The sequence below is a fragment of the Desmodus rotundus genome, chromosome 4, assembly GCF_022682495.2.
Source record: "Desmodus rotundus isolate HL8 chromosome 4, HLdesRot8A.1, whole genome shotgun sequence".
Classification (NCBI taxonomy): domain Eukaryota; kingdom Metazoa; phylum Chordata; class Mammalia; order Chiroptera; family Phyllostomidae; genus Desmodus; species Desmodus rotundus.
In genome coordinates this window covers 157,986,661-158,011,144 of record NC_071390.1, presented here as the reverse complement: position 1 = coordinate 158,011,144, position 24,484 = coordinate 157,986,661, and the positions used below count along the sequence as shown (strand labels likewise).

Here is a 24,484-nt window from a genome sequence, read left to right as displayed (position 1 = left end):
GTAATTTCAGGACTGCATAAATGTAACTACTCCTTAACAGTTAAGTGAGAGCTTGGCACTGCCACCAGGTAGAAACAAGGCGCTGGGCCGGATAAAACAAGGTGGAGAGCCGGATTCCGCCCACAGGCCTTGTGTTTGCCACCTGTGTACTAGATGTAAAAATTCTCTATGTAACTGTTCAAGTGCCTGAGGTCCTATAGTTGGCAGAGTCTCCAGTTTTTAAATCACAAACCAAGAAATGCTAGAAAGCTGTGTGGCTCTTAAATCTTATCAGGTAGCCAGACCTGTTCCTTCCTCTTTCACGCTCCTTTTATGAAGAAATGGCTTCACTTTTTCATAGGATACATACAAATCAGAAGCCTACACTTCTTTGGTCCTTCATTTGGAGGAGTGGTAGTGATTGCTATATCCAGAAATCTCAGTGAGTTCACTGTTGCATTGAAATCGTATGTTTATTTAACATGTGAAGGCAGTTGAAGCCCTGAAAGCAAATAACGAAGTTTGAAACATTTTAGATTCATGAATTGTTGTTTTGTTAATGTTATATGTATAAGTGATTTGATATTTTACCTTCCTGTTCATTTTGAAAATAACAAATATTCCATTAAGTTCTTCTAGTTCATTTAAAATATTTTGTTCAAAGAAATTCACTTTACACGTTTGAAGTAAAGTATCTATTGTGTAAATCATTGTCTTGAATGTGTAAGTTCCTCACATGCTGATGTGTGTAATTACCTGTCTGTTACGTAACGTGCACATCAGTGGTCTTTAGCCTGTGACATTGAGTCACCTATAGGGCTTTTTAAAAATGCGATGTTCAGGTCTCACCTCAGGCCTAGTAAATCAGTTTTCAAAAGTGAGGCTCTGAACGCAGATGCTGAAATGCTCCCCTGGTTATCCTGATTCATGCCAGAGCTTGAAGAACCAACACCCTGAGTATTCTTGGTGAGAAAGGAGACAGTCTGTGTATTAATTGGGCTTATACTCACACCAAAGCTGGTCTGTAAAAACTCAGGGATGATAGTGTTATAAAAATGCTGTTGCTCTTTTAGAACTTAACATTGATTAGCATTTATGTTTGATGATGGTACTTCACTCAAAAAATATTCAACCAATTCATTTTCTAGTTATTACTGAGAATTTAACATAAGGTATAAGAAATGTGATACAAAATATAGAAACCTAGGAAAGAAGTACCATACTTGATTTATTTACTTCACTTTATCTTGTCCTTGAAAGAATTTGTGGCTTATGAAAATTAGATGTTCTAATTTTCTCTAATCCTTAGATTATTAGTACTCTTATAATCATTTGTCAGTATTTTGACAGTATAAAACTTTGTGTTATTGGAAAAGTGTTTTAAATCTTCAAATTGTTATTCATCAAAGCCATCATTATTATTTTTTTTGCTTATGTTTTCTGCTAGATTTTAAAGTGGTTTCTAATTCTCATTTGTATATAAGCAACATGTAGTTATACATTACTCAACACATGTTTATGTTAATGATCTTAAATGTAAAGTTGAGCATGTTGTACTGGACTTTCCAAGTCATTACATTAATAATACTCATAGTACACAATACATCCTTTCTAGGTAATATATATTGTGCTTCTATTATCATTATTGACAGTTATTCTCCAAGAACATTTTTTAAGGCCTGTTTCTGCTTGGCACTGAAAATGCACTGGGCTCTGAGCACTAGTCAAGGCACCACTAACTTCCCAAACTGACGAATCTCAGTGCGCCGCGAGGGTTCTCGTGAGTGCACTTGGTGTGAGTGCGCTCACTTGAGTGACCTTCCGCGTGTGTATTTCACCTCTTCCTTCATCTGAGTCCTCAGTCCTGTCCATTCAACTCAGGAGTAGAGAGAGAAAGAATGGAAAAGGCATACCTGCTCTTAGCCATGAGATGATGCAGTGCATTCCACCACAAGACCCCACCTCTCTGCGAGCAACGCTGGGAAATAGAGTCTAGCTGTGTTCCCAGGAGGAAAAGGGAAAGCTGTTTTGGCGAACACACAGCAGTCTCAACGACAGCCCTGGTTCTGCTGTGAATGAACTCCGTGACTCCTGGCAAACTGTTAATCTCCTGGGCTTCAGTTCCTTTTACTTTAAAAATAAAATATCCAATGACTTCTTTTTATAGGGTTATTAGATGTTTACATTAAGACAATTCTCTTAAGATAGAGTGAGGCTTGACTGAACAAAGCGTTCGTCAGAATCATAATATTCTTAAAAGTGAATCTGGTGAGAAATGAGAACTAAGTTATGGCACAGTTGGTAGTTTTGTAGTTAATTGCATAGCCAACAGGCGTTGATTACTTAATTCCAGTGATCTAGGAGAAAAGGTCTTGGAGGGCGGGGGGAGGGTAGTGAGTTTATGATTTCATTCATAATCCTGGACTTTTTAATTTTTTACTATCAGTAAATCATATAAAGACAGAACTCATACTTTTCAAATTATAATTTGTCAATTTCAAATAATTCTTAGATTAGGCCATCAAAGACCTGTAACCTATAAGTTATAGTTTATCTGGGCTTTTGAAGACTGACCAGAGAATGAAATGAATTATTTACAACATGGGTTTTTAATGACAATATATTTCATATTTTAAATATCTTATAAGTAAGCATGGACCCTAACCCATTTTTAAGTAAAGGATAACTTGGATTTATATCTGCCTTTCTGCCTTCCAAAACTGACCTTTTACACAATTAAATACACTGTTAGGTGACATGGTTATTAATATGAATATAGCTTGGCTCTTTTTCAGCAGAGATGTTGCGTTGACCAGAGAAGAGAACTCAAAAGCAGACACTATAAAGAATATGTGTCGCTATTAACTAACAGATGTCACATTCATTCACAGTATTTGCAAGACACACACATGATTTGAGCCATCATTGATTTTAAAAGATAAAAACGATGACTCATTGTACATTAATATTGACTGGTAGCATTGATTACTCCTATTACATTTGAAGACCTGAAAGGGACTTGGTAGGAAAGATCTTTTTAATGTAATAGTAACATTTCAAAATGTGTGTTCTCTTTTCTTTCAGGACTTCCCACAGCAGTCAGACATTGTCGTCCTGCCATACTATGGAGCCATGTTCATCCGATGAATTTTTCCAAGCCCTTAATCATGCCGAGCAAACCTTTAAAAAGATGGAAAACTATTTGAGACATAAACAGTTGTGTGATGTAATTCTAGTTGCTGGGGATCGCAGAATTCCAGCTCATAGGTAACTGTTTTCTAAATTTCTATATGTATGAAATATTTCCTTGATAATTTAATTATGCATATTTGAGGTAACTTATTCTAGTTGATTATTAGGACAGAAAGTTTTGAGGAAGGGGTATATTTCATGGAATTTCTGCAAAGAAAACAGTACGTATGAAATTATTACACATTCAATGACCCCAAAAGGGTCACTTTCCCTCCATAGAGCCACAAACATAACACACTAGCTTCAGATCAGTCAGTATTGTTTGGCCTAGATTTTAAATAACCACAGTTTTCTCAACTTCAATTTGCTGACCCCCAAGAAATATGAAAAGTAGTGGTGTTATGAAACAAAGGCCTTTACCACAAATGAAGTATTATTTCTTGACACAAGAAAAGGAAAAAAGAGCTATTTAATAAAAAACAAGACATTATTTTACGTCTGACAACTCCATATTCAATTGTTCAGTGTTAATCACCATTATGATCCCAAGGGTTTTGTCATGCCTTTCAAAATTAATTAACACTCTGTCCCAAAGTAGAAGTAAAATCAGGAAGAATGGCCTTGGTCTTAGAGTTTCCAGTCACTAACTTAGCCTGAGATGCTATTACATATTGTGACAGAAAGTCCATGTTACGAGCATCCATTTATTAGAAAAGGTATTTCAACCTGAATGTCATAGAGGCATCCCAAATTCTGTACTTCCAAAACAGAAGTCACTACCTTTCCTGTCACAGGCGCGTAAGCCATCACCCTGCCACTTAGGTTACCAATGCAAGAAACGCCTGACCAGTCTCCTTCCTTTGCTTCCTTCCCCTACATCCTGTTTTCTACACAGCACTCAGTGATCCTTGAAAATAGAGCTCAGATTCAGTCGCTCCTCTGATCAAACTCTTCAGTGACCCCTCCTGTCGCTAGGTGTGAAAGCCCAAGTCCTCGCAGTGGCGGTGTGATGCAGCCTGTCACTCCCTCTGTAACGTTCTGCCCTGCTGCTCTCCTTGCTCACTCGGAGCACACAGACCCCTTATTGCTCCTTGTGTGTGCCACGCACGCTGCTCCTCCCTTTGGGTTTGCATTGGCTGCTCTTCTGCCCGAATGCAGATTCCTGCATGACTAATCCTGCGCCTCCTTCAATTCTTTGCCCAATTGTCACCTTCCATTGAAACCATCTATTTAAACCCACCTCCCACTCCCCATATGCCTTTACCTGACTCTTTTCCCGCGTGGAACTGTCACTTTTAAGGGTACTGTAGAGTCTATTTCTGCTGTACAGTGTTTGTCTCCCTTCTCTACAGTGTAAGACTCAGTGGGAGAAGGGATCTTTCGTCTTTTTTTTTTTTTTGCACCAATATCTTAAGTATCTAGAATAGCACCCATTACTTACCAGATATGCATCAGCATTTGTTCAGTACCTAAATGAATGAATAGGCAGTTCTCAGGAGAAGAAAACTGGATGACCACCAACATTTGAAAAGATTTGCAACCTCACTAGCAATCAGGTGAATTAAACAGTGAGTTACCATTTAATACCCTGCAGATGGCCAAAACTTATAACATCTGAGAGTATTGTGGGGAAATATTAAGTTAACTCTTACACAATTCTGGTAGGGGTCTAAGTAGGCACAGCACTTCGGAGAGCAATTTGCAAACCTTGGGACTCAGCATTGCACTCTTGGGGAAGGAGGAGAATGGAATTAGAGAGGAACGCAGGGAATTTCAACCATTATTTGTATCATAATCTCTATTTCTTTAAAAATATGAATAAAGTAAATCTATACAAATGTGCTGACATGGAAGTATCTTCAAAACATTATGAAATGAAAATGCATGTTTTAAAAATACATATTTATAACCTATTTTACTTATATGTAACTATCAAAAAATCTAGAACCATAGCTAATATAGAATATTGTATTATAACAAAATATTATAGTTTTGTAGTGTTATAACAAAAATATTGTAACTATAACAAAATAATATACTACAGTAATAATAAATATCATAAAAGTTAAAAATACCTTGCTAAACCCCTTTTCAAATGTCCCCCATATATTCACTGCTTGTATGATTAAATAAAAAAACAGATTATTTTCAAAGTGACAAACAGAAAAACAACCTTTATATTTTCCCCCTTTTATATATATAGTCAGCCTAATGCTATCGGTCTGTAGCTTTTCTTTCCCTAGATGTTAGAAATTGATATTTGAGTAATGAAAGAATAAATCATTTACCTCAGCAGAAAATGTTCAGTAATGATAATTTATTATTCAAAGGGAGGAACTAGAGCATAAAGCAATTTGTCAGACTTAAAATGCACTTCCCACTACCATGCGCCTTTCATGGGTAACAAGGTTATAGAGAGAGAGAGAGAGGCAAAAGCAGGATTTTTTTTTTCCATCACACTTAGAGTATGTTTCCTGTGATTCTCCGCACACAGTGTACTTTCTTGGGGAGACATTTTTTGTCTCAGTTCACATTATAAATTACTTTACAAATATAGAACTGTGTAACAGTAGCATCTATAAATGAACATCAACTTCAGTGGGGTCACGGATTTTTCTTTTCTTCTAATGTTCTCAGATTGGTGCTCTCCTCTGTCTCAGATTATTTTGCTGCCATGTTTACTAATGATGTTAGGGAAGCAAGACAAGAAGAAATAAAAATGGAAGGTGTAGAACCGAATTCTTTATGGTCCCTGATTCAGTATGCATATACAGGTAATAAAAATTTAAAGCCTCTTAGATTTATGTTGTATTATGAGATTTCAGATTTCTGCTTTTAATAAAGCCTGCGATAGCTAACAGTTAATTCTGCTGCTATAATCACCACACTTGGTGATACCTGTTTAAGATTTGTGTATTAGAACCTTTAAAATAGTTATCATAATGAAGCTGTTGAATGATATTTTAAAATGTTAATATAATTATGAAATCAATTATATGTGTTTAAATTATTGTATTTAATTTGAAGTATGTAAAATAGATATTTTACTAATTAAATCATCCTTTAAAAATCCTGAAAATGAGCTGTTATTTTTTTATTTTAGCAGGAGTATCAAGGAGTGAATTTTTTATAGTTAGTACTTTTTTTTTCTTTTTAGAATATATTAAATCATCTAGGTCTGAAATGCATATAATGAGTTATTATTTAGAATTATTACTATTAACACCAATTAGTTTATAAACTGAGGTTAATATAATTCCATAGTTAATGGAATTTCCTTTTCCCATTAAGGCCGCCTTGAATTAAAAGAAGATAATATTGAATGCCTGCTGTCTACAGCTTGCCTTCTTCAGCTTTCACAGGTTGTGGAAGCATGCTGTAAGTTTTTAATGAAACAGCTTCACCCATCCAACTGTCTTGGAATCCGTTCTTTTGCTGATGCCCAAGGTTGTACAGATTTGCATAAAGTGGCTCACAATTATACTATGGTATGTACTTCTTGAAAAGCAGGAAAGCATATGTTCTTTGTCTTATTCTTTATTGTTGCAGGCTTCTCTACATGCTGCTGTTTTCCCACGGCTCTGCCACATGTCTTGAGGCTCAGGCTCACTGTCTAGCATGTTCTGTGTCATTGAATTATGAGGGAAAAGCACCAAGTAATATATCTCCTGGATATACGAGTCAAACCTTACATTTTCACAGTCACTCAGGAGAACAGTGGCCTAGGACTGTTCCATTTAAGACGTTCAGATCTGATGTTTTTAAAGCAGAATTTCCAGCAAACATTTTACTTGGTGGCACATGGGTGAATTTCAGAATTGTCCCCATATTCACTGTGGAAGTTGGTGATGGTGCTTGTAGAGTATTAATGCGGCACTAGAGCAGAATACAGGCGGCTGAAGGGGAGGCTTTGTATCGCAGATAAACCTCTTATGTAAGAAGTGTTTTTAGGTATATAGAAAGATGTTATCAATTATAGCAAATTACATGCTCAAAATAAATCACAGAGGGGGCTCTGATTCAGAAGCCTGGGGGATAATGGGTACAGATTGATTTAGGACATCAAGAAAATAAGGGTATGTTGAGGGCCTATGGTTAGGACCAACCTCCATGGTCTTAATAGTAGAGGGATTTGGGAAAGGGAAGGTGTGTGGATTTTTAAGGAATAACCATCTGTCCACACGTGCATCTTTACTTCTGGACAGCGATTGAACACTCTTGCTTTAAATGCTTCATTGAAGGCAATACAGCGTCTAAGGAAAGAATGAATGTCAACATTCACATACACACGTATACAGTTCTCCATTGACTAATTTTATCCACCTTTAGGAGATGTTTTTGTCTGCCCTCTTCCCCATCCCCCATCCTTCTGTTGAGTTATTTTGTCTTCAAGGGATTGACAAGTACTTAGGAATCTTTCCTAAGTACTCTATTTCAATAGAGAAATAGAGACCTGGAAAAATTATAAGAGTAGATATTTACAACTATTGGGAAGATTAATTCTACCTACTTCCTAAGCTTAATATGAGGATTAAATGAGTTAATAGAAGTTTAGCACTTAAAACAGTGATTGACACACAGTTTACCCAGTCAATAAGTGACATCACCACCATCATCATTATATAGATTTAGTCTCTTCACGTTAGAGATTCATGTGAATGAACAAAAGCACTCATACAAAAGCACAACCCTTGTGATTCGTTTTTCTCCCTGTGGTGTAATTATTTTTCAGAAACGTTCTTGTTTGTGATGGTCACAGTGCATCAAGTGAAAAAATAAGAGTGTAGGACGGGGCAGTACTACACAGACCTAGCGCGGTAGTAGGTTAACATCCTTTTTTTTTTAAGATTTTATTTATTTATTTTTAGAGAGAGGGGAAGGGAAGGAGAAAGAGAGGGAGAGAAACATTAATGTGTGGTTGCCTCTCACATGTCCACTACTGGGGACCTGGTCCACCACCCAGGCATGTGCCCTGACTGGGAATTGAACCGGTGACCTTTTGGTTCATAGGCCCACGCTCAATCCACTGAGCCACACTAGCCAGGGCACATCCTTTTAATTCAGTCCTTTGAAAGACTTTTCCCCCTCTCTCTTTATTCTTCCTTGTGGAGTTCTCATTTTAACCTTGCAGAGTTCTCATTTCAAGGTCAAATACTTTTTAGAATAACATGAATATGGATAAAATAAATTGGGTATTTCTTACTTTTATTATCAGTTCATAATTTAAGTAATATCTCTTTCCTTAGGAAGGAGTTTTATTCATATGGAAACATTTGTATGCATGTAGGTCATTACTGTTGTTTACAGTAGAGGCACTGCTTTTTTAAGACTTAGGCATAAATTTAAATTAGCTTGATTTTTTAAAGCTCTTTTGGTAACCAATTGGTTGTAGTTTTTTTATCTCAAGCCATTATCTGACATTATTCAGTTGCAACAGAGACATAAAATTGAATTCTAATAACAATAAGTAATTTAGAGGTAGATTGTGTGATTTGAATTGTTGCTATGGGAACTGAATGAAAATTTATAACAGAATTCAATCTTCAATTTAAATAAATCCCTCAGTAATTTCATTTGCTTAAAAACTATTCCAAAGGGGAAAGGGGCATAATGCTAGCAAGTAGCGTGACAGCTGTTGGTATCACAAAGTGGATTCAGAATATGAAGTGAGCATAATTCCACACAGTGAATTCAGTTGTCACAATCAGTAAGTGGTGCATGTACTTGCGATGTTCACTGATCCTGAATGAATACAAGTAGGAAAGGATGAGGAGTTCCTTCCTGTAATCCTAAGATCTGGAAGCGTCTGTTCTTGTTCTGACTGCCACTGAAGGAGACCTGGAGCAAGTCATTAAACCTCTACAAAAGTGTCTGAGACTAGTCATGTCATTACAGATGCTTCATGTCATTAGGGATTTATAGAATAAATATAAACACTTAATTTTAAAACTTAAAATTTTGTTTCATGATCTAGAAAACCTATAAAAACATTGAATTCTGCTAAAATACCTGCTTTAAAACCAAATACTTTGGAAAAGCACTTGGTGTTTAACCTTAAATTCAGTAGTATTTCCATAAGCTGTTTTTAAAAACTCAATTTTTACTAAATGCAAATTACACTAGAATGGAAAGGTCACTGTTCTTATTTCAGAATAGTGAACAGTCAAATGAATATTTACATAATAGGTTTTTCTCATTGATGAAGTGCAACTAATACCATATGACAGTATGGCAACAGTTACATCAGTGTTGTATAAATGTTGACTATGCCATACACTATACCTTTGAACAATTAGAAATGTATATTCCATTTCTTCAGAATCTCACCTAACATTTTAGAATAAACATTTTTCCATGTATCTATAAGATCTTTGTTCTTTAAATTTTTAATGCCTACTTAATAGTCCATTGAGTTACAACCCCCTATAGCTGGACATTTAGGCTATTTCTCATCTTTTATATTATAAATAATAATACAGATAAGTATCATTAGAAAAACATCAGCTTTTTTTATCCTCTTGTGAATTATTTATTAAGGATTAAACTACTTGTGGGTTGAGAGTGTCAGCATTTTTATAGCTCTTGCTCTGTGTTACCAAATCATTTTATAATGTCAGCATGCAATGGCACAGAACAGTTTGCTTGAAGCCATTCCAGCACTGAGGTTTTATTAAAATATAGTTCTGAAAAGGATAATCAGTCATTTAAAACGGATTCATTTTGGCATCTTTAACAAATCATGATGAATTGAAGCAATTGAATTTAGTTAATTATTCATGTATAGTTTTCCTCTTAAGAATTTCTCCAGAAAAGAATGTCAGCCCAAGATATATTTTAGCTCAGTACCTAACTAGGGTTACTTCAGGGTATATGGAAAATTTAATTCTCATTTTAATATAGAAGATAGTATTGATAGTCCTTATCTGTAGCTCTAATTTAAATAGCCTTAGCTGTGTTACCATAACTCTGCATGCGGGGACAGTCATAGCACAGTAGGAAGTGTAAGAAAAACATTAAGGGACAACATGTCTAGCATTTGCATTTATATTATAAATATGTAATCAATCCATGCATTAAGACTTGTAATCTTGTACAGCAGAGAGTAGATTACCCTTCTCTTTAGATTGCTTAGCATAAAAGCCTAGGAAAAGTCACTCTCTCACATCTAAGGGCATTTCAATTTCTCATTTCAAATTACAAGTCGCATGATTCTGGTATGTGGCCAGGACAGAATCATCTTCAGTATAAGGTCCTGGAGTCCCACTGCATTCTAGGTCAACACTTTTATTTTGGCTCTTATTTTCCTATGAGACCAATAGAACTTTGTACATAAATTAGAGGAAATTAAGGTTTTCAAAACAGACCTAAAATCCTGTGTGATCTGAAAAATAACATTAAAACACTCTTAAAGGCCAGACTGGTTTTCGGATAGCCCTAAGGACACATACTCTTCCCCGAGCGGAGTCTGAGAAGACTTGTGTGGTCCAGAATGGTCTCGGGAAACCTAGGCAGCATGGAGGCCATTTCCGAGTAAGAGAAATAGCCGCACAGCTCACCCAGGTCTTTGGCTCCACCGTTGGCCAAATTCTACAGCAACCACAAATCTAAACTAGCTTTTAATGTGAGAGCATCATCCATCTCGGGGTCTAATTTTTTAATCTTCCTTTGAAAGGCATGTGAAAATTAATCCCTAACTTGAACAAAGTAATACCTAAAAGTCCCGTGTCCATTTTTAAAATGTAATAAATGATACAACACTTTAATTCTGCTTAATATAGAAATAAAAAGTTTAACAACATGGCTGTAGTTTAAATATTTTTTTCCTACTGTGTTTCTTTCCTAGCAAGCAGTAATAAATTGTAAGGAAGTTATAAAGTGTAAACTGGGTTTTGACATCTAATTCAGAAATGTTTAGTTTCTTTTAAATAAACTGATGGACAGGAAAAAAAAACCAGTATCGTTATATGATATTTATTTTCTCTCTAGGAACATTTTATGGAAGTAATTCGAAACCAGGAATTTGTATTATTGCCAGCCAGTGAAATCGCAAAGCTGTTGGCCAGTGATGACATGAACATCCCTAATGAAGAGACGATACTGAACGCACTTCTTACCTGGGTCCGCCATGATTTGGAACAGAGACGGAAAGATCTCAGTAAACTTTTGGCTTATATTAGGCTACCTCTTCTTGCACCACAGGTAAGCAATTTCTGATGATTTAAAAGCAATGTTGTAATTTCAACAAAATTTGAGTATTTACTTTATGTTAATTACATTAATATATACTTGTCCATAGGTTTTTTCCCTTACTATTCTATCCCATAGGTTATTTTACATGTATTCCTATAAAGTATTTAAGTGAAAAGATAGTGAACTAAAAAAAAATTCCATTTCTATTTTCAATCCAGTGGGTCTGGCTGCATCAATTAAGTAACCTAAATTGCATCAATTAAGTAACATTGTTGCTTTGGGATTAGCAATTTTGTTTGACTTGGCTACAAACCTATCCTAGCAATGGAAGAATTAGTAAAGCTTCTAATAAAAGGAACACTAGATGCTTGGAACCAGAAAAATTAGATTACTTCATTTGCTACACATTTATTAAGTATTCACTAAATGCTGGATTCTGGTGATAAATAAATTAATGAGACGTAATAATTGTTCCAGCTCTGAGATTTTAAAACTCTATGACCTAGCATATGCACACACCTCAGTTTCTTCGTCTGTCAAGTGGAGATAACATCCTCTCTGACAAGTCACAGGATTATTTCAAGGACCAGAAAAGTGCTCTGTGTGCTATCAATAATAGTGGCATGGAGAGATCCGAGACAGTAGAGGATTAGGTGGATGTTACACTCACTTCCTCCCAGGACCAAACTGGAGTTACAACTAAAATGTAGAAGAATCAACCTGAATACCCAACTGAAGACTAGCTGAATAGAAGTCTTACAACCAAGGATTTACAGAAGCTACACTGAGATGTTAATAGCAAATTATACCAGATGTTATAACTCAGTCCCTGAGTTTTGGCTAAGAAAGACTTCAGAGCCAAGACTCAAATACAAGCAAATGTTTATTTAGAAAGTCACAGAGGTAGAAGAAGGGAGCCAGCTGGGCTGTGTGGGATCAAGAAACAAATTATAGAGGCAAAAGAAGGGCCCCTGGGGCTTAGAAGAAAGAAAGGCAAAGAAAACACGCCTGGGGTAAGGTTAGGAAAAAAGTCACAAACGCACTCCAGAGAGAACACACCTATGGAAAGAAGGGGTTGGGGAAAGGCATGGGTGTTTGAGACAGAGAGAGAGAGAGAGAGAGAGACAGAGCAAGCACGTGAGTGCACACTGGGCCCTTTGTCTTACGGGTTTTTATCTGGAGGTCTCAGGGGAGGATCTCAATACAATATTCATCAGCTTTTCAGGTCTGTCCTTTCAGAGTTGTAGCCTCTGCTGATTGGTTGGCCCTGGGGTAGGGGGAGTTATTAGTCATTGCAGCTGGTCTTGATGTCAGCCATGGCATAACTTTGTCTGATTTTGCTGCCTTTCTGGGCCTGAAGCTAAAACACAACTGAAACCTGAATGTTATCTCTAGTTTGACCAAAACTCTGCCTTTGTGTTCAACAGACTCGATGCTTTGTTCCTAAGATTATTTGGTGCAGACCAGAACTACATTGTCCTTGGGGCTTACTGCTTAAGGGAGTGGCTGTACAAGGGCTTATATGGGAGTCATAGGAGGCTATTCTCCTGCCACCTTGTTCCTCCTCTAAGGAGTCTAAATTACATGACTAGTGAAATGAAATATCAGGGGTCCAAACCACATGACTAGCAACATGAAAGATCAGGGGGTCTAAACCACATAAGTAGTGATGTGCTAAGGGTGGAAAGGTCAGCCTGGTGGAGGTGGTTAAGGTCCTAGCCTAAAATACTTGTTTTCCTAGTTTGCCTGTTGCTAGGCTCCCAGGACTTTCCACCCTGGGTGACCTTCAGTACCTGGCCTATCGTTCCTACTCCGTTCACGCCTGTCTAACTCCTACTGCAGTCTGGTGGGAAGGGCAGAGACAAGAACAGGGCTCACCCCACTCCCGTGGGCAGCAGCTGAGATTTCAGAGGGATATCTCAGCTGCAAAGGTTCACCCCAAGGAGTGTGGGGTCTCAACCCCACGCTGGGCTCCCCAGCCCAGAGCACCAGACCCAGGAAGAGGCACCCACATAACATCTGGTGTTGGGACAATTGGACAGATACATGCCAAAAAAAATGAAATTAGACCAACTTCTTACACTATACACAAAAACAAACTCAAAATGGATTAAAGACTTCAATGTAAGACTCAAAACCATAAAAATCCTAGAAGAAAACAGAGGCTGTTAAAATCTCGGACATTTCAGGATTTGTCCTGAATCTATTTATGAGAACGTAACATATGGCCAAGCTTCAATTCAGCTGGAAAGGAAGGGGATCCTTTAATAAATGGTACTCATGCAGAACTGGCTCTCCATCTGGAAGAAAATGAAAATGTTCTTTAACTCGTACTCTATTTAGAAATGCATTTTTTAAAGGAAGGGTGTATGCATTTATTTAAAACTACATAAGTAAAAAAAAATAGGATTCGATGACTCACAAATGACTTTAATTCTCTTAGAATAATCACTACTTAGAGTTCTTTGCCTCTTAAGAAATTGGTAAGTTTGTTTTTGCTGTTGTTTGAAGATTGTTTTGAGAGGACCAATAAATATAGTCTAATTAGTCAACTTATAATTATTCCTCTTCAATTAAAATTATTTTTAATTAAGGTAAAATGATTTATTTTAGAAAATCTGGAAAACAGAAAAGTAGGAAAAAAATACTATTAAAAAAGCACCAATTTCCCTATTACCCAGAGATAAGCACTGTTAAGATTTTAGAGCATACCACTTATACCTCACAGTTTTCTGATTTTCAGTGAAATTTAAAATGTAAATCTTACAAATGTTGCATATTTCACTTTAAAATACATGTCCAGACTTAGATGTTTTTAAAAATGAGATTTCTTCCATTTGTGAGCTGGGTAGTTTATCATTTTACACTTAACATTTTCTTGGTCATTCAATATGCATACTCACTTTTTTTTTTTCCTAGTTCCTGGCAGACATGGAAAATAATGCACTTTTTCGGGATGATATAGAATGTCAGAAACTAATTATGGAAGCAATGAAGTATCATTTGTTACCAGAGAGACGGCCCATGTTACAAAGTCCTCGGACAAAACCTAGGAAGTCAACTGTTGGTACATTATTTGCTGTTGGTGGAATAGATTCAACAAAAGGTATTAAATAACCTCTTATTTGGGCAAATAGAAAACACTGAATTTGAAGTAGTAATAAATATGGCCAAAGAGCTCTTTGGAGAAATGCCTGGCTCCAGCATTGGGGTAGAAAAAGTACAATATAAGCCCAGAACATCTTGTAGAGCAAGAAAGTAGAAGTGCTCAAAGACTGAGGGAGACAGGCCAAGGGACAGTCTGTAGGGGCTACCACTGTCCAATCTAGGCTAATTTCAGCATCCAAACAAGTAAGATCAAAGAGAAAGGAAAGCTCTTCCCTATAATAGTAGAATGCCAACTAATAACTATAGAAGCAAAGATAGGATTAGAAAAATCACCATATGGCAGCCATCATTATAATAACTGATTCAATGGACGCTGTGACTAGTAGGTGAAAATTTGACAACAGGATATTTAGTTTCAAAGGATCTCCCAGCCACTTGCTTATTGGTTTCAAAGGGTAAAATAGTGTTTTTACAGCGGAGAAACAGGCACACAGCACTTTAACCAAATACTCAAAGGCCATGTTGCCAGTAATGAGACTGACCGGCAGCATGAGCATTTTGTAAGATGCACAGGGAAGAACTCAGCTGCACATCTGTGGTATTTATGCAAAAAGTGCAGAATCTGGATTTATTCATGAGGAAAAGACAAACAAATCCCAGTTGAGAGACATGCTATAAAATAACTTGTCTGTAGTATTTCAAAATATCAGTGACAAAAAATACAGAATAGATTAGGTATTGTTTCAGATTACAGAGACTAACGAGACACGACAGCTATTATAATGTGTCATCTTGGATTTTCTTTTGCTATAAAAGATGTAACGGGACAAACGACAAAATCCAAGTAAGGTCTGCAGATTAGATAACAACAGTGTACTAATGTTCATTTCCAGATTTTGGAGACTGTCATATGGCTTTGTAAGAGAATTCCGTTTTGGGGAAGATGCACTGAAGCATTTAGGCATACGGGGGCATCGTTTCTGCAGTGTACTCCTAAACAGTTCAGGGGAAAACCCCTACGTACATAGAAAGAAAATGTTGTAAAACATAAACAGTTGGGAAATTGGGTCAAGGGCATCCGGTGATTCCTTGTACCATTCCTGCAACGGTTGCTATTAGTAGTAATAATGATAGAACAAACACCATACATACAGCCTACCCAGTGCCAGTTACTGTGCTAGAAGCTCTCTCTGTATTACCTCTCAGTATACATTAATCTCCCTCTGAATTCTAACAGTCTGCCCTCCCCTGACAATACCTCCCCGACTTTGGCTACCTCTCTGATCTCAGCTCACTCCACTTCTCCCCTCCTTCCTTGTGTTTCAGCCCCATTGGTCTCCTTGTTCATCTAACATGCCAAACATTATCCCATGGCAGAATTATTGCCCTAGCTATTCCTCTCATGGATGCGCTGTGCCTTGATATTGGCAGGCCTAGCAGAACTCACTCAAATCTCTTCTCAGATGTCAAAGAGGACTTCTGTGACCATTCAGTAGCAACCTCTTGCCCATTACTTTCTAATATTTTGCTTACTACTTTCTACATCTTTACTCTGCTTCTTGTTTCTTCATAGCACTTGATACATTTGTTTATGGTCTGTCTACCTCTTCCCCCAAGTAAGCCCCAGAACAGCAAGGATTTTGTTGTGTACAACATATTCTCAGAGCCTAGGACAGTGCCTTGCCCTTAGACAGCATCAGTAAGTGTTTGTCTAATGTGTGAAGATTGTCCTCTGCCATCTCTGGAATTACTTGCATGGCTAATGCACTTGATGCATTAATCACATTTAAAGGTTTCTCTTCTAAAATATGAGCTTTTATAGAAAGTCTTATATTAATAATAACTTTCAGGTTTGTGAAGACAAAGATAGACATAGATAGAGATACACGGATATTATTCCATATAACATATAACATAGTCTTATGTATGTATAATGCTTAAGTTTTAAGTATAGGCTTGATGACTAAACAGTGCAGAAATGCATAAAGCAAGATAACTGATTACAGTTACGGTATAAATGGAAGGTCTCCACAGTCCAGATAATCAGTCTGCAGAACTAAGGATTAAGGATCCTCCGTGAACCGGGAACTGGTGCTTATCTTTCCCTCTCTTTTTCAGGCTTTAACTGTCATCCCTATATTAATTATACTCTTGAACTTTGATTTTATTCGTATGTTTTCAGCTTGCGTAAAATATACTTTTCATATTCAACTTTGACCTCAAACTCGGTGTGTTCCAAGTCTTCTCGGACCACATCTCCCAGACTTGAGACCTTGGATTCATAATTCATTGTTCTTCAGTGGACACTGACTCTGGCTCATATAAGTAGATAAGAAGCTTATTGGAAGGCTAATGAGAAGCAGGCAGGAACTACATCTTCTTTATAAACCCTACTTTAGATTTTAAATACTAGGTGCAAGCATCCATTTGACCATGTTTAGCTCACTCCTGGATCCTAAACTTCCAAAAACAAGGAAAATACACATCTGTCTCCAGCTTTCTGGGAGATGGGTCCCTGCCTCCCATCAAGACTCATATATCAGTGTAACATTCCCCAAGCCTGAGACAGGAGCTCAGACACTAAGTACGCAAAGTAGACAATATAAATCTACTGTTGCCCCCACCCCCTTCTCAAACCTTAAAATCTGCAGTCACCAAGTGACTTATTTCAAATGGGTCTTATTTTTCCAAGTTTCCATTGCTGTCTTTCTAATTCCAGGTAGCCTCCTAGCAGCCCACATATTTTGATGATGTTAATTTATGTCGCGAATGTGTGCCAGGCATTGTGTTCAGCACATGACCTGTATTATTTCATCCTAATAGCAACTCTCAGAGCTGAATGCTATTATTGCCCTTTTCTACAGGTGAGGATATGAGACAATATAAGTAACTTTCCCAGGATCACACAACTAATTAGTGATGGAGTGAGGATTCAGTCATTCTGACTCTGGAGGCTGTACTCTCTGCTTTGTTATTTCTTCTGTTAGCTTGCCATTTCTCTGCTCAAAACCTCCAGCGATTTTTCTTTCTTACCGCAAAAGGTGTAAATTCCTCTTTCTAGGTTTCAGGTCTTCCTGTAATCTGGCCCTTGTGGCTTGACCAACATCACTTCTGAGTCTTTCTTAACAAGCAAATACTCTGGCCTTCCATCCTCTTCAGGCCATCTTCCCGGGCCTTACTTTATTCCCAATGTCTTTCTAATGAAAATCTCTTTGCATTAGTTGGATAGTAATCTGATCATTGGGTTCTTGATCCCTTCTGTTTAGTACAGAGCCCAACAAATAAACTGTGGGTGGTTCTAAATAGCTTCTAAGAAAATGTTAGAACATATTTGTGCCTACTATTTTTAAAGGTTAATTCTTCAGTATAAATGAGGGAAGTTCTAAACTTTTATATAGAATTTGGCAGTGGTTAGGATTTTGTTATGCTTTGATATATATATTATTAAGATACGTTTCAGACAGTGTTTTCAGATTTTATATAAGAATTGTGTTTGATATTAGCAAAAGAATTTTTCGTTACCAATTTATAAGACTATGATACTGTTTGGTGAACTAGATATAAAGAAATAAATTAAAATTCAAATAAAATAAATATTTCTTAAATCCATTAGTGAGGAAAGATGATTGACATTGTCTTCTTATTTAATGAAGGAAGTTTTTAAAATCAAATTTAGAGTGATGGGTCAAGAATACTATTATATAAAATAATCTGAGTGTAGGAGTAAAGTCTCCTTATAGTTAAAAATAATAAAGATTATTTAAATTCAAAAATATTTTTGAACAGCTACTAATATAAGGGAGTCTATTATATGGCCCCATGAGAATATAAAGATAGAAAGAGACTCGGTATTTATTTTAAATAACTTAAAATTGTTATAGAGTAAAATGATAAAACCATGATAATAAGAAAATATCATATACAATAAAACTTTCTAAATTTTAGGAGATTATCAATAGTATTAGTGCTCTGATGACCTAATTGCAACAAATACTTTAGGATAAACGATTTTCCTGATTGTAATTCTGTAAGAATAGCACCGACTGCATGTTTTATTAGAAGTTGAGAAGAGGGGAATAAAGTAGACGCTAACCAAACTCTTTGTGATGCGGGGTTGGGTTTTTTTTTAGAGGGGTGGGGCTTTTTTCCCCTTTAAGTCCACTGGTGTCGCTTCATAAAAACAACAAGTTCTTTGAGTCTTACAATTCTTAAAAAAAATGCAGACAGCATGGGGCAGTTACTCCCTAAACTTCCCACACTTGTAGTTCCCAGCACGTGATCCACACTCGCACTCTTGTCCCCGCCCCCCCCCCCCCCCCCCCGTTGCAATAGAACGCACATCCGCTCCCTCCCCATGACAGCCAGCCCCTCACCTGTGCTCTGATGCTGCCCGTTCCTGCCTCTCAGAATCCCGTCATGTCCTCTACTTTCAGCTCCTTTCCTTATAACTAGATCCTTCCCCATACCATTTAAGCAAACTCAAGTTTTTCCAATTTTAAAAGCAAAATAAGACAAAACCTCCCTCAACCCATCTAGTAATTCCCATCTTTCTCTCCTCCCTTTTAGTTCCAAACTTCTCCAAAGAATCATCTCTGTTCCTCATCTCCCAATTCTGTCTCAACCACTCAAACAAGGACTCTTAACGTCACCAGTGACCTCCATGCAGCTAAATCTAGTAATACTTTTTAGTTTCCATCTTACCTGACCCTCTCAGTAGCATTTGATACTGTTCATAGTCCTACCTGCTATAAACTCTCTTCCTTTGGCTTCCGCGACACTAACCTAGCCAGCTTTTCCTCCCACTTCTAGCTATTGTTTCTCATCCTTCTTTGACAGATAATTCTTCTTCATTTGACCTTGTAATACCAGGGTGGTGCGTATGCCATAGAGAATAGGAGGCGGGTGCCCTGCTGTGTGCCCTGGAGAATATTAGCAGGCGAGGTGGGAGATATGAGCAGGGACCAGGTCATGCAAGGGCTTATTGGAGTATAATAAAAGTATTATTGGCAATGCTAATAAAAGTATACTTTTGTGTGTATAATTTGATAAAATACTCGATCATGGTGAAATTTTTATTTACATAACTTTTATTTATAACCATTAAGGAGCAACAAGCATTGAAAAGTATGATCTCCGTACAAATATGTGGACTCCTGTGGCAAACATGAATGGGAGGAGGCTACAGTTCGGTGTCGCGGTGTTGGATGACAAGCTGTATGTGGTCGGAGGGAGAGATGGGCTGAAGACTTTGAACACTGTAGAATGCTACAACCCCAAAACGAAAACCTGGAGTGTGATGCCGCCTATGTCCACACACAGGCACGGCCTTGGTGAGTGTGGCTGCACATCTGTTCGGAACATCTTGTCTTCGGCTTTCGTGGCCATTTCACGTTCTGCCCCAGGCAGAGGCCGACCAGTGTGGCCGCCGCTGAGTCAGCAGCAGTCACCCAGCATTCCTGCACATGGTCTGTTACCTGAGAAGTGGGAGCAGAGAACACAAGCACCTGCACGCGTGTACATGTGCAACCAAGATGAATGAAACCATGAGTATTTTTTTTTAATCACCAGGATATGTTTATTTGATTTTAATGAGAAAGGAACAGAGAGAGAGAAAAACATTGATGTGAGAGAGGAACGTCGATTGCTTGCCTCTCGTATGTGCCCCGGCCAAGGATTGATCCCACAACCTAAGAATATGCCCTGGCCTGGGATCAAACCTGCAACCTCTTGATGTGTGGGACAACGCCCCAACCACTGAGTCACCGGCCAGGGCAAAGCACCTGAGTATTTTAGTGTAGCATGATAGGTGCTACACACATATGCACAGGCCACCTTTGCATATGTGTGTTTTGTGTTGGCAATTAGTATTATCTAACCTAACTGAAATGCTATTTAAAAATCTTCAACATTATTGTTCTCTTCTCCCATGGTTTTTAAGCAGAAATGAGTAAAACCCAGAACAAGGTGAAGGTGGCATGGAGAATGTGATGACAGAGGCTTTTTATTTCTGCACGGAGCAGACACTGACTAGCATGCACTGTGTGCCATACTCTTTGCTCTGTGGGTCTGTAAAAACATGGAAGGCACTGTCTTTACCCTCAAGAAACTGATGGCTGATAGAAGAGAGTTCAGGGACCTGTATCACATGACCTCTCTTTTCTCATAAGAGAAAGACTAGGTTAAGTAGAAAGAATTGTTTGATGAGAGTGAAGGAGGTGAAATAAAATTACATGAGGCTTGAAATACATGTGTATCACCCAGCTTTTGCTGTATAACAAACCACTGCAAAACTTAGAGGCTTATACCAACCATTTACTTTATTCATGGACCTGTGGGTGAGGCTGTTCTGCTCTGGGCTGTCTCGGTTAATCTCTGCTGGGTTTTCTCATTAATCTGTGGAAGGCTGACGGGTTGGCAGGATGGCCTCACTCTCGTGTAGTGGTAGGCAGGTTGTTGGCCTGGGAAACACAGGCACCTGGGCCGACGCCACGAATCATTAAGCAGGCTAGCCCAGGCTTCTTCACGTGGTGGCAGTCACAGGATTTCAGAAGCAGCAAGCAAAGGTAAGCCCATTGCACAAACACTCTAAAGCTTCTGCTTGCATCCTGTTTCCTAACACCCCGCTGGCCAAAACAAGTGGCACGGGCAAGCCCAGATTCAAAGAGTAGGGAAATAGACACCTCCTCTTGATGGAAGGAGCTGCAGAGTCACACTGCATTCAAGGACAGGAAGAATTTGTGGTCATGTTGTCGATTTATCAGTTTGGAAAAGGTTTAAATATAGTTGCAATAAAGGATTTGATAGGCCATCATAAAAGATAAATTTAAAAAATGGGTGAGCAGCAGTGAAGGCATAGTTTGGATTGCATAGCTTTCTACCATACTCTGTTAATACTGAGCACCTGAGTAGAGGATGCCCAAAAAGCCAGTGAAAATCATCTAGGCATGAAAGGAGTGGTAGTGAGTATAGCAAAAGATCAAAGAGACAAGGAATTCTAGGTGCAGTTAGGTTTCAATGAAAGGTGATCTTAAGTTTCAGCGTAAACCAGAAGGTCGGGGCTAAGGTACAGAGAGGAAGCTTAAAATTAACTATGTGAAATTTAACAAAGAAAATTATAAACATTACCCTTGAGTCCATAAAATTGCCTACTACATAGGTGTAGAATGTGGGAAGATATATCTTAAAAGCAGCATGAATGAGACTGATAAATTTGGGTTGACCGTGAAATTCAGGGATAATAGTGTGATTCAACTTCCCCATTCCATGGGGGAAAGAAACTTAATTCTAACTTAAGGTAAGTTCTTATGCATGTTGGTGCATGAACTGAGAATGCCCATGAGCCAGCTCTGTTTTGTGCGGACTAGCTTGTGCATGGAATGCTATCATTAGTCCCAGCTACCCTACAAAAGTCTTTGTTGAACTGTAGCAAAGGAGAATGGTTACATAGCCCAAAGTGTCTACTTTAAGCCTTTATTTCAGACTTTGCATCACTTAGAGCAGCCTTGTTCTTATTAATTTACCTTATAATAAATGTTTTAAGCTTGAACTTATAAAATGAAGTTTTACTTAAGAAAAAGTCCTTTTATCTCTTTGCATATGGGAATTTTATGAAGACTTCATTTGAAAACGTGATTCTGCTGCAGATATTTCTTTTCAAAGATACCATTTAAGGTGTTGGACTAGATGGAACCATTATCTTTTCTTCCTTTCCTTTGATTAATTATACACACACATGCAGAGGTAGATTACATATAGTTGAAACTGTAGCTGCGTAGGTGTGTCTACAATAGCCAGTACTGGTAGGGCACAAATGAGTGGAATAACATGTTGAATGTTATTGAATGATGAATATTTGTATCTCATCAGTCCATGATTTCACAAACTGAAATGTATGTGTATTGCAAAATTTGTATTTTGAGCCTCTAGTGATTCATATTTCTATCTCACCTGATGGTGGTCATGTCACACCTCATCTCAAAACCTTCTACTGGCTCTCTGACTCAGTTAGAATAAACCCAAAGTCCTTGCAATAGCCCCAGTCACTCTGCGTGCTCTGGCTGCACACTGTCCCCCATCTCCTGTGCTCTCCCCATCACCACCCTGCCAGCCAAACCAGCCTCCTTGCTGTACTGAGACACACTAAGCACGGCCTGGGGACTTTGTACATACTGTTCCCTTTACCACACCCTCTTTCCCCCAGATATCTCCATGTCTGGTTTCCTGAATTCATTTACATGTTCATTCAAATGTCACCTTATCTGAGAAGTCTCCCCCTGACTCTCTCTACCATTAATCAATTCAGGTTTTTTTATTAGTATTTAACAATACCCAAAATATATTGTTCCTGTTTCCCAACTAAAATATTAGGTCCACAAGGGCAGAGCCCTTACCTGTCATGTTCCATTAAGCACCTGGCACTTAGCAGAAACTCAGTAGATATTTATTGAATAAATGAACAAGCAAATCTGGTTCAGTTCCCTAGTGATCGTTCATCAATAGATTGTGGTATCAAATCTAACTGCAATAAAAATACCATGAATTTGAATGAATAGGGGGCAAGGAATAAAAATGCTTTTTCAAATATATCTTAAGTCCATATTATTGAAAAATGTTTTAAATACAGGAACATGTGCATTTCATGTAGTTTTTAATAACTTCCCCACTCTATGACCTCAAAACACTACCTCCGAAACTGTTAAGACCAGAGCTATAGTGCTATAGCTCCCCCTCACTCACCCTCCTATCTACTAAGAAGAGCTGTAAGTAAACCAGATGTCCATATCATAAATTTTTTGCTTAGTGAAATTTGTATGTTTTAGATTGTGCTTACATTTCAGCTAATGTGTGATTTTTAAGTCATTTCTTTCCTGCATCTTTGTAGGTGTGGCTGTATTGGAAGGTCCCATGTATGCAGTCGGAGGGCATGATGGCTGGAGCTATCTGAACACAGTGGAAAGGTGGGACCCTCAGGCTCGCCAGTGGAATTTTGTTGCCGCCATGTCCACCCCCAGGAGCACAGTAGGTGTGGCAGTACTCAGTGGAAAGTAAGAAAATACTTAAAGTTCTATTTAAAACACAATAAACTAAATTTACTGTACTATGTCATATCCAACTTAAAAACATACATAAATAAATCACAAAAGAGAAATACTTTGAGTGACGTAAACAAATGTTTAAACACAGCTCACCTCCTTGAACAACCACGTCAAAATTACAACTAAAATTCAAACCAACAATCACTCAGAACCGTCAGAAATCAAGTTGAATGGAAGACCATCAACTATGGAACTAAAGAAACCACACCCATCCAGAAGGGTAAGAGACGTGGGGAGGCAGAGACATGGAAACAAGCAGGTGTGGAATGGGCTGGTCCCTCACACACGTGTGGTGGATAAAAATTCAGGAGGAATATCTCGGGAGCAAGGGGTCCCAGCCCCACACCATGCCCCCCAGCCCAGGGTTCCAGTGCCAGGAAGATAAGCCCCCATAACTTCTGGCTGCAAAACCATCATGGATTGAAGTGGTGGAAGAAACTACTAGACTCCCAAGCAGTTCCTCTTAAAAGAGTCTGCATATGAACTTAGACTCAGTCCCTCTGAGCTCCAGCACCAGCAGGGTAGGCACTAGTGGAATACAGGGAGGAACTGAAGTGCCTGGCATCAGGGCTTACACTTTGCCCGCCCCTGGCATTTATCTGAGGCTCTGCCCCACCCAATTACGGCCTTCCCCCAGCCCTCCTGTCTCTGGTTAATTGGCCTCAATCCTGGCACTAGCAGCAGCCAGCTTTGGATCAGTTTGGCTCCACCCAGCACAAGTAGCAGGCAGCTACAGATTGCTTTGTAGCTCACACTGAGTGGCCCCAGGTGGAACACAGGTGGGGGCTTACTTTGGCCTGCATTACCCAGGAAACTCCAGAGCCTGCGTACCCAGTGGATAGCTACAGACCAGGTTGGAGCACCACCAGCCTGCCCCTGCACAGCTGATCCTCTATGGAAGGCAGAGGTTGGTGGTCGGT

The 24,484-nt window shown here is 38.3% G+C and overlaps 1 protein-coding gene across 6 annotated transcripts in view; it reads left to right on the top strand.

Annotated features, from left to right (window-relative positions):
* The window catches only part of KLHL5 (kelch like family member 5), a 65,700-nt gene that overhangs the window by 27,981 nt on the left and 13,235 nt on the right, over positions 1–24,484 (top strand). For all 6 annotated transcript variants that reach the window (XM_045182972.3, XM_024573786.3, XM_024573785.4 and 3 more), the window contains 7 exons: positions 3,064–3,246; positions 5,809–5,945; positions 6,463–6,659; positions 11,158–11,370; positions 14,281–14,467; positions 19,575–19,799; positions 23,351–23,513. In XM_045182972.3, the coding sequence (XP_045038907.2) occupies positions 3,064–3,246; positions 5,809–5,945; positions 6,463–6,659; positions 11,158–11,370; positions 14,281–14,467; positions 19,575–19,799; positions 23,351–23,513 (1,305 nt within the window). The remainder of the gene's footprint in view (positions 1–3,063; positions 3,247–5,808; positions 5,946–6,462; positions 6,660–11,157; positions 11,371–14,280; positions 14,468–19,574; positions 19,800–23,350; positions 23,514–24,484) is intronic.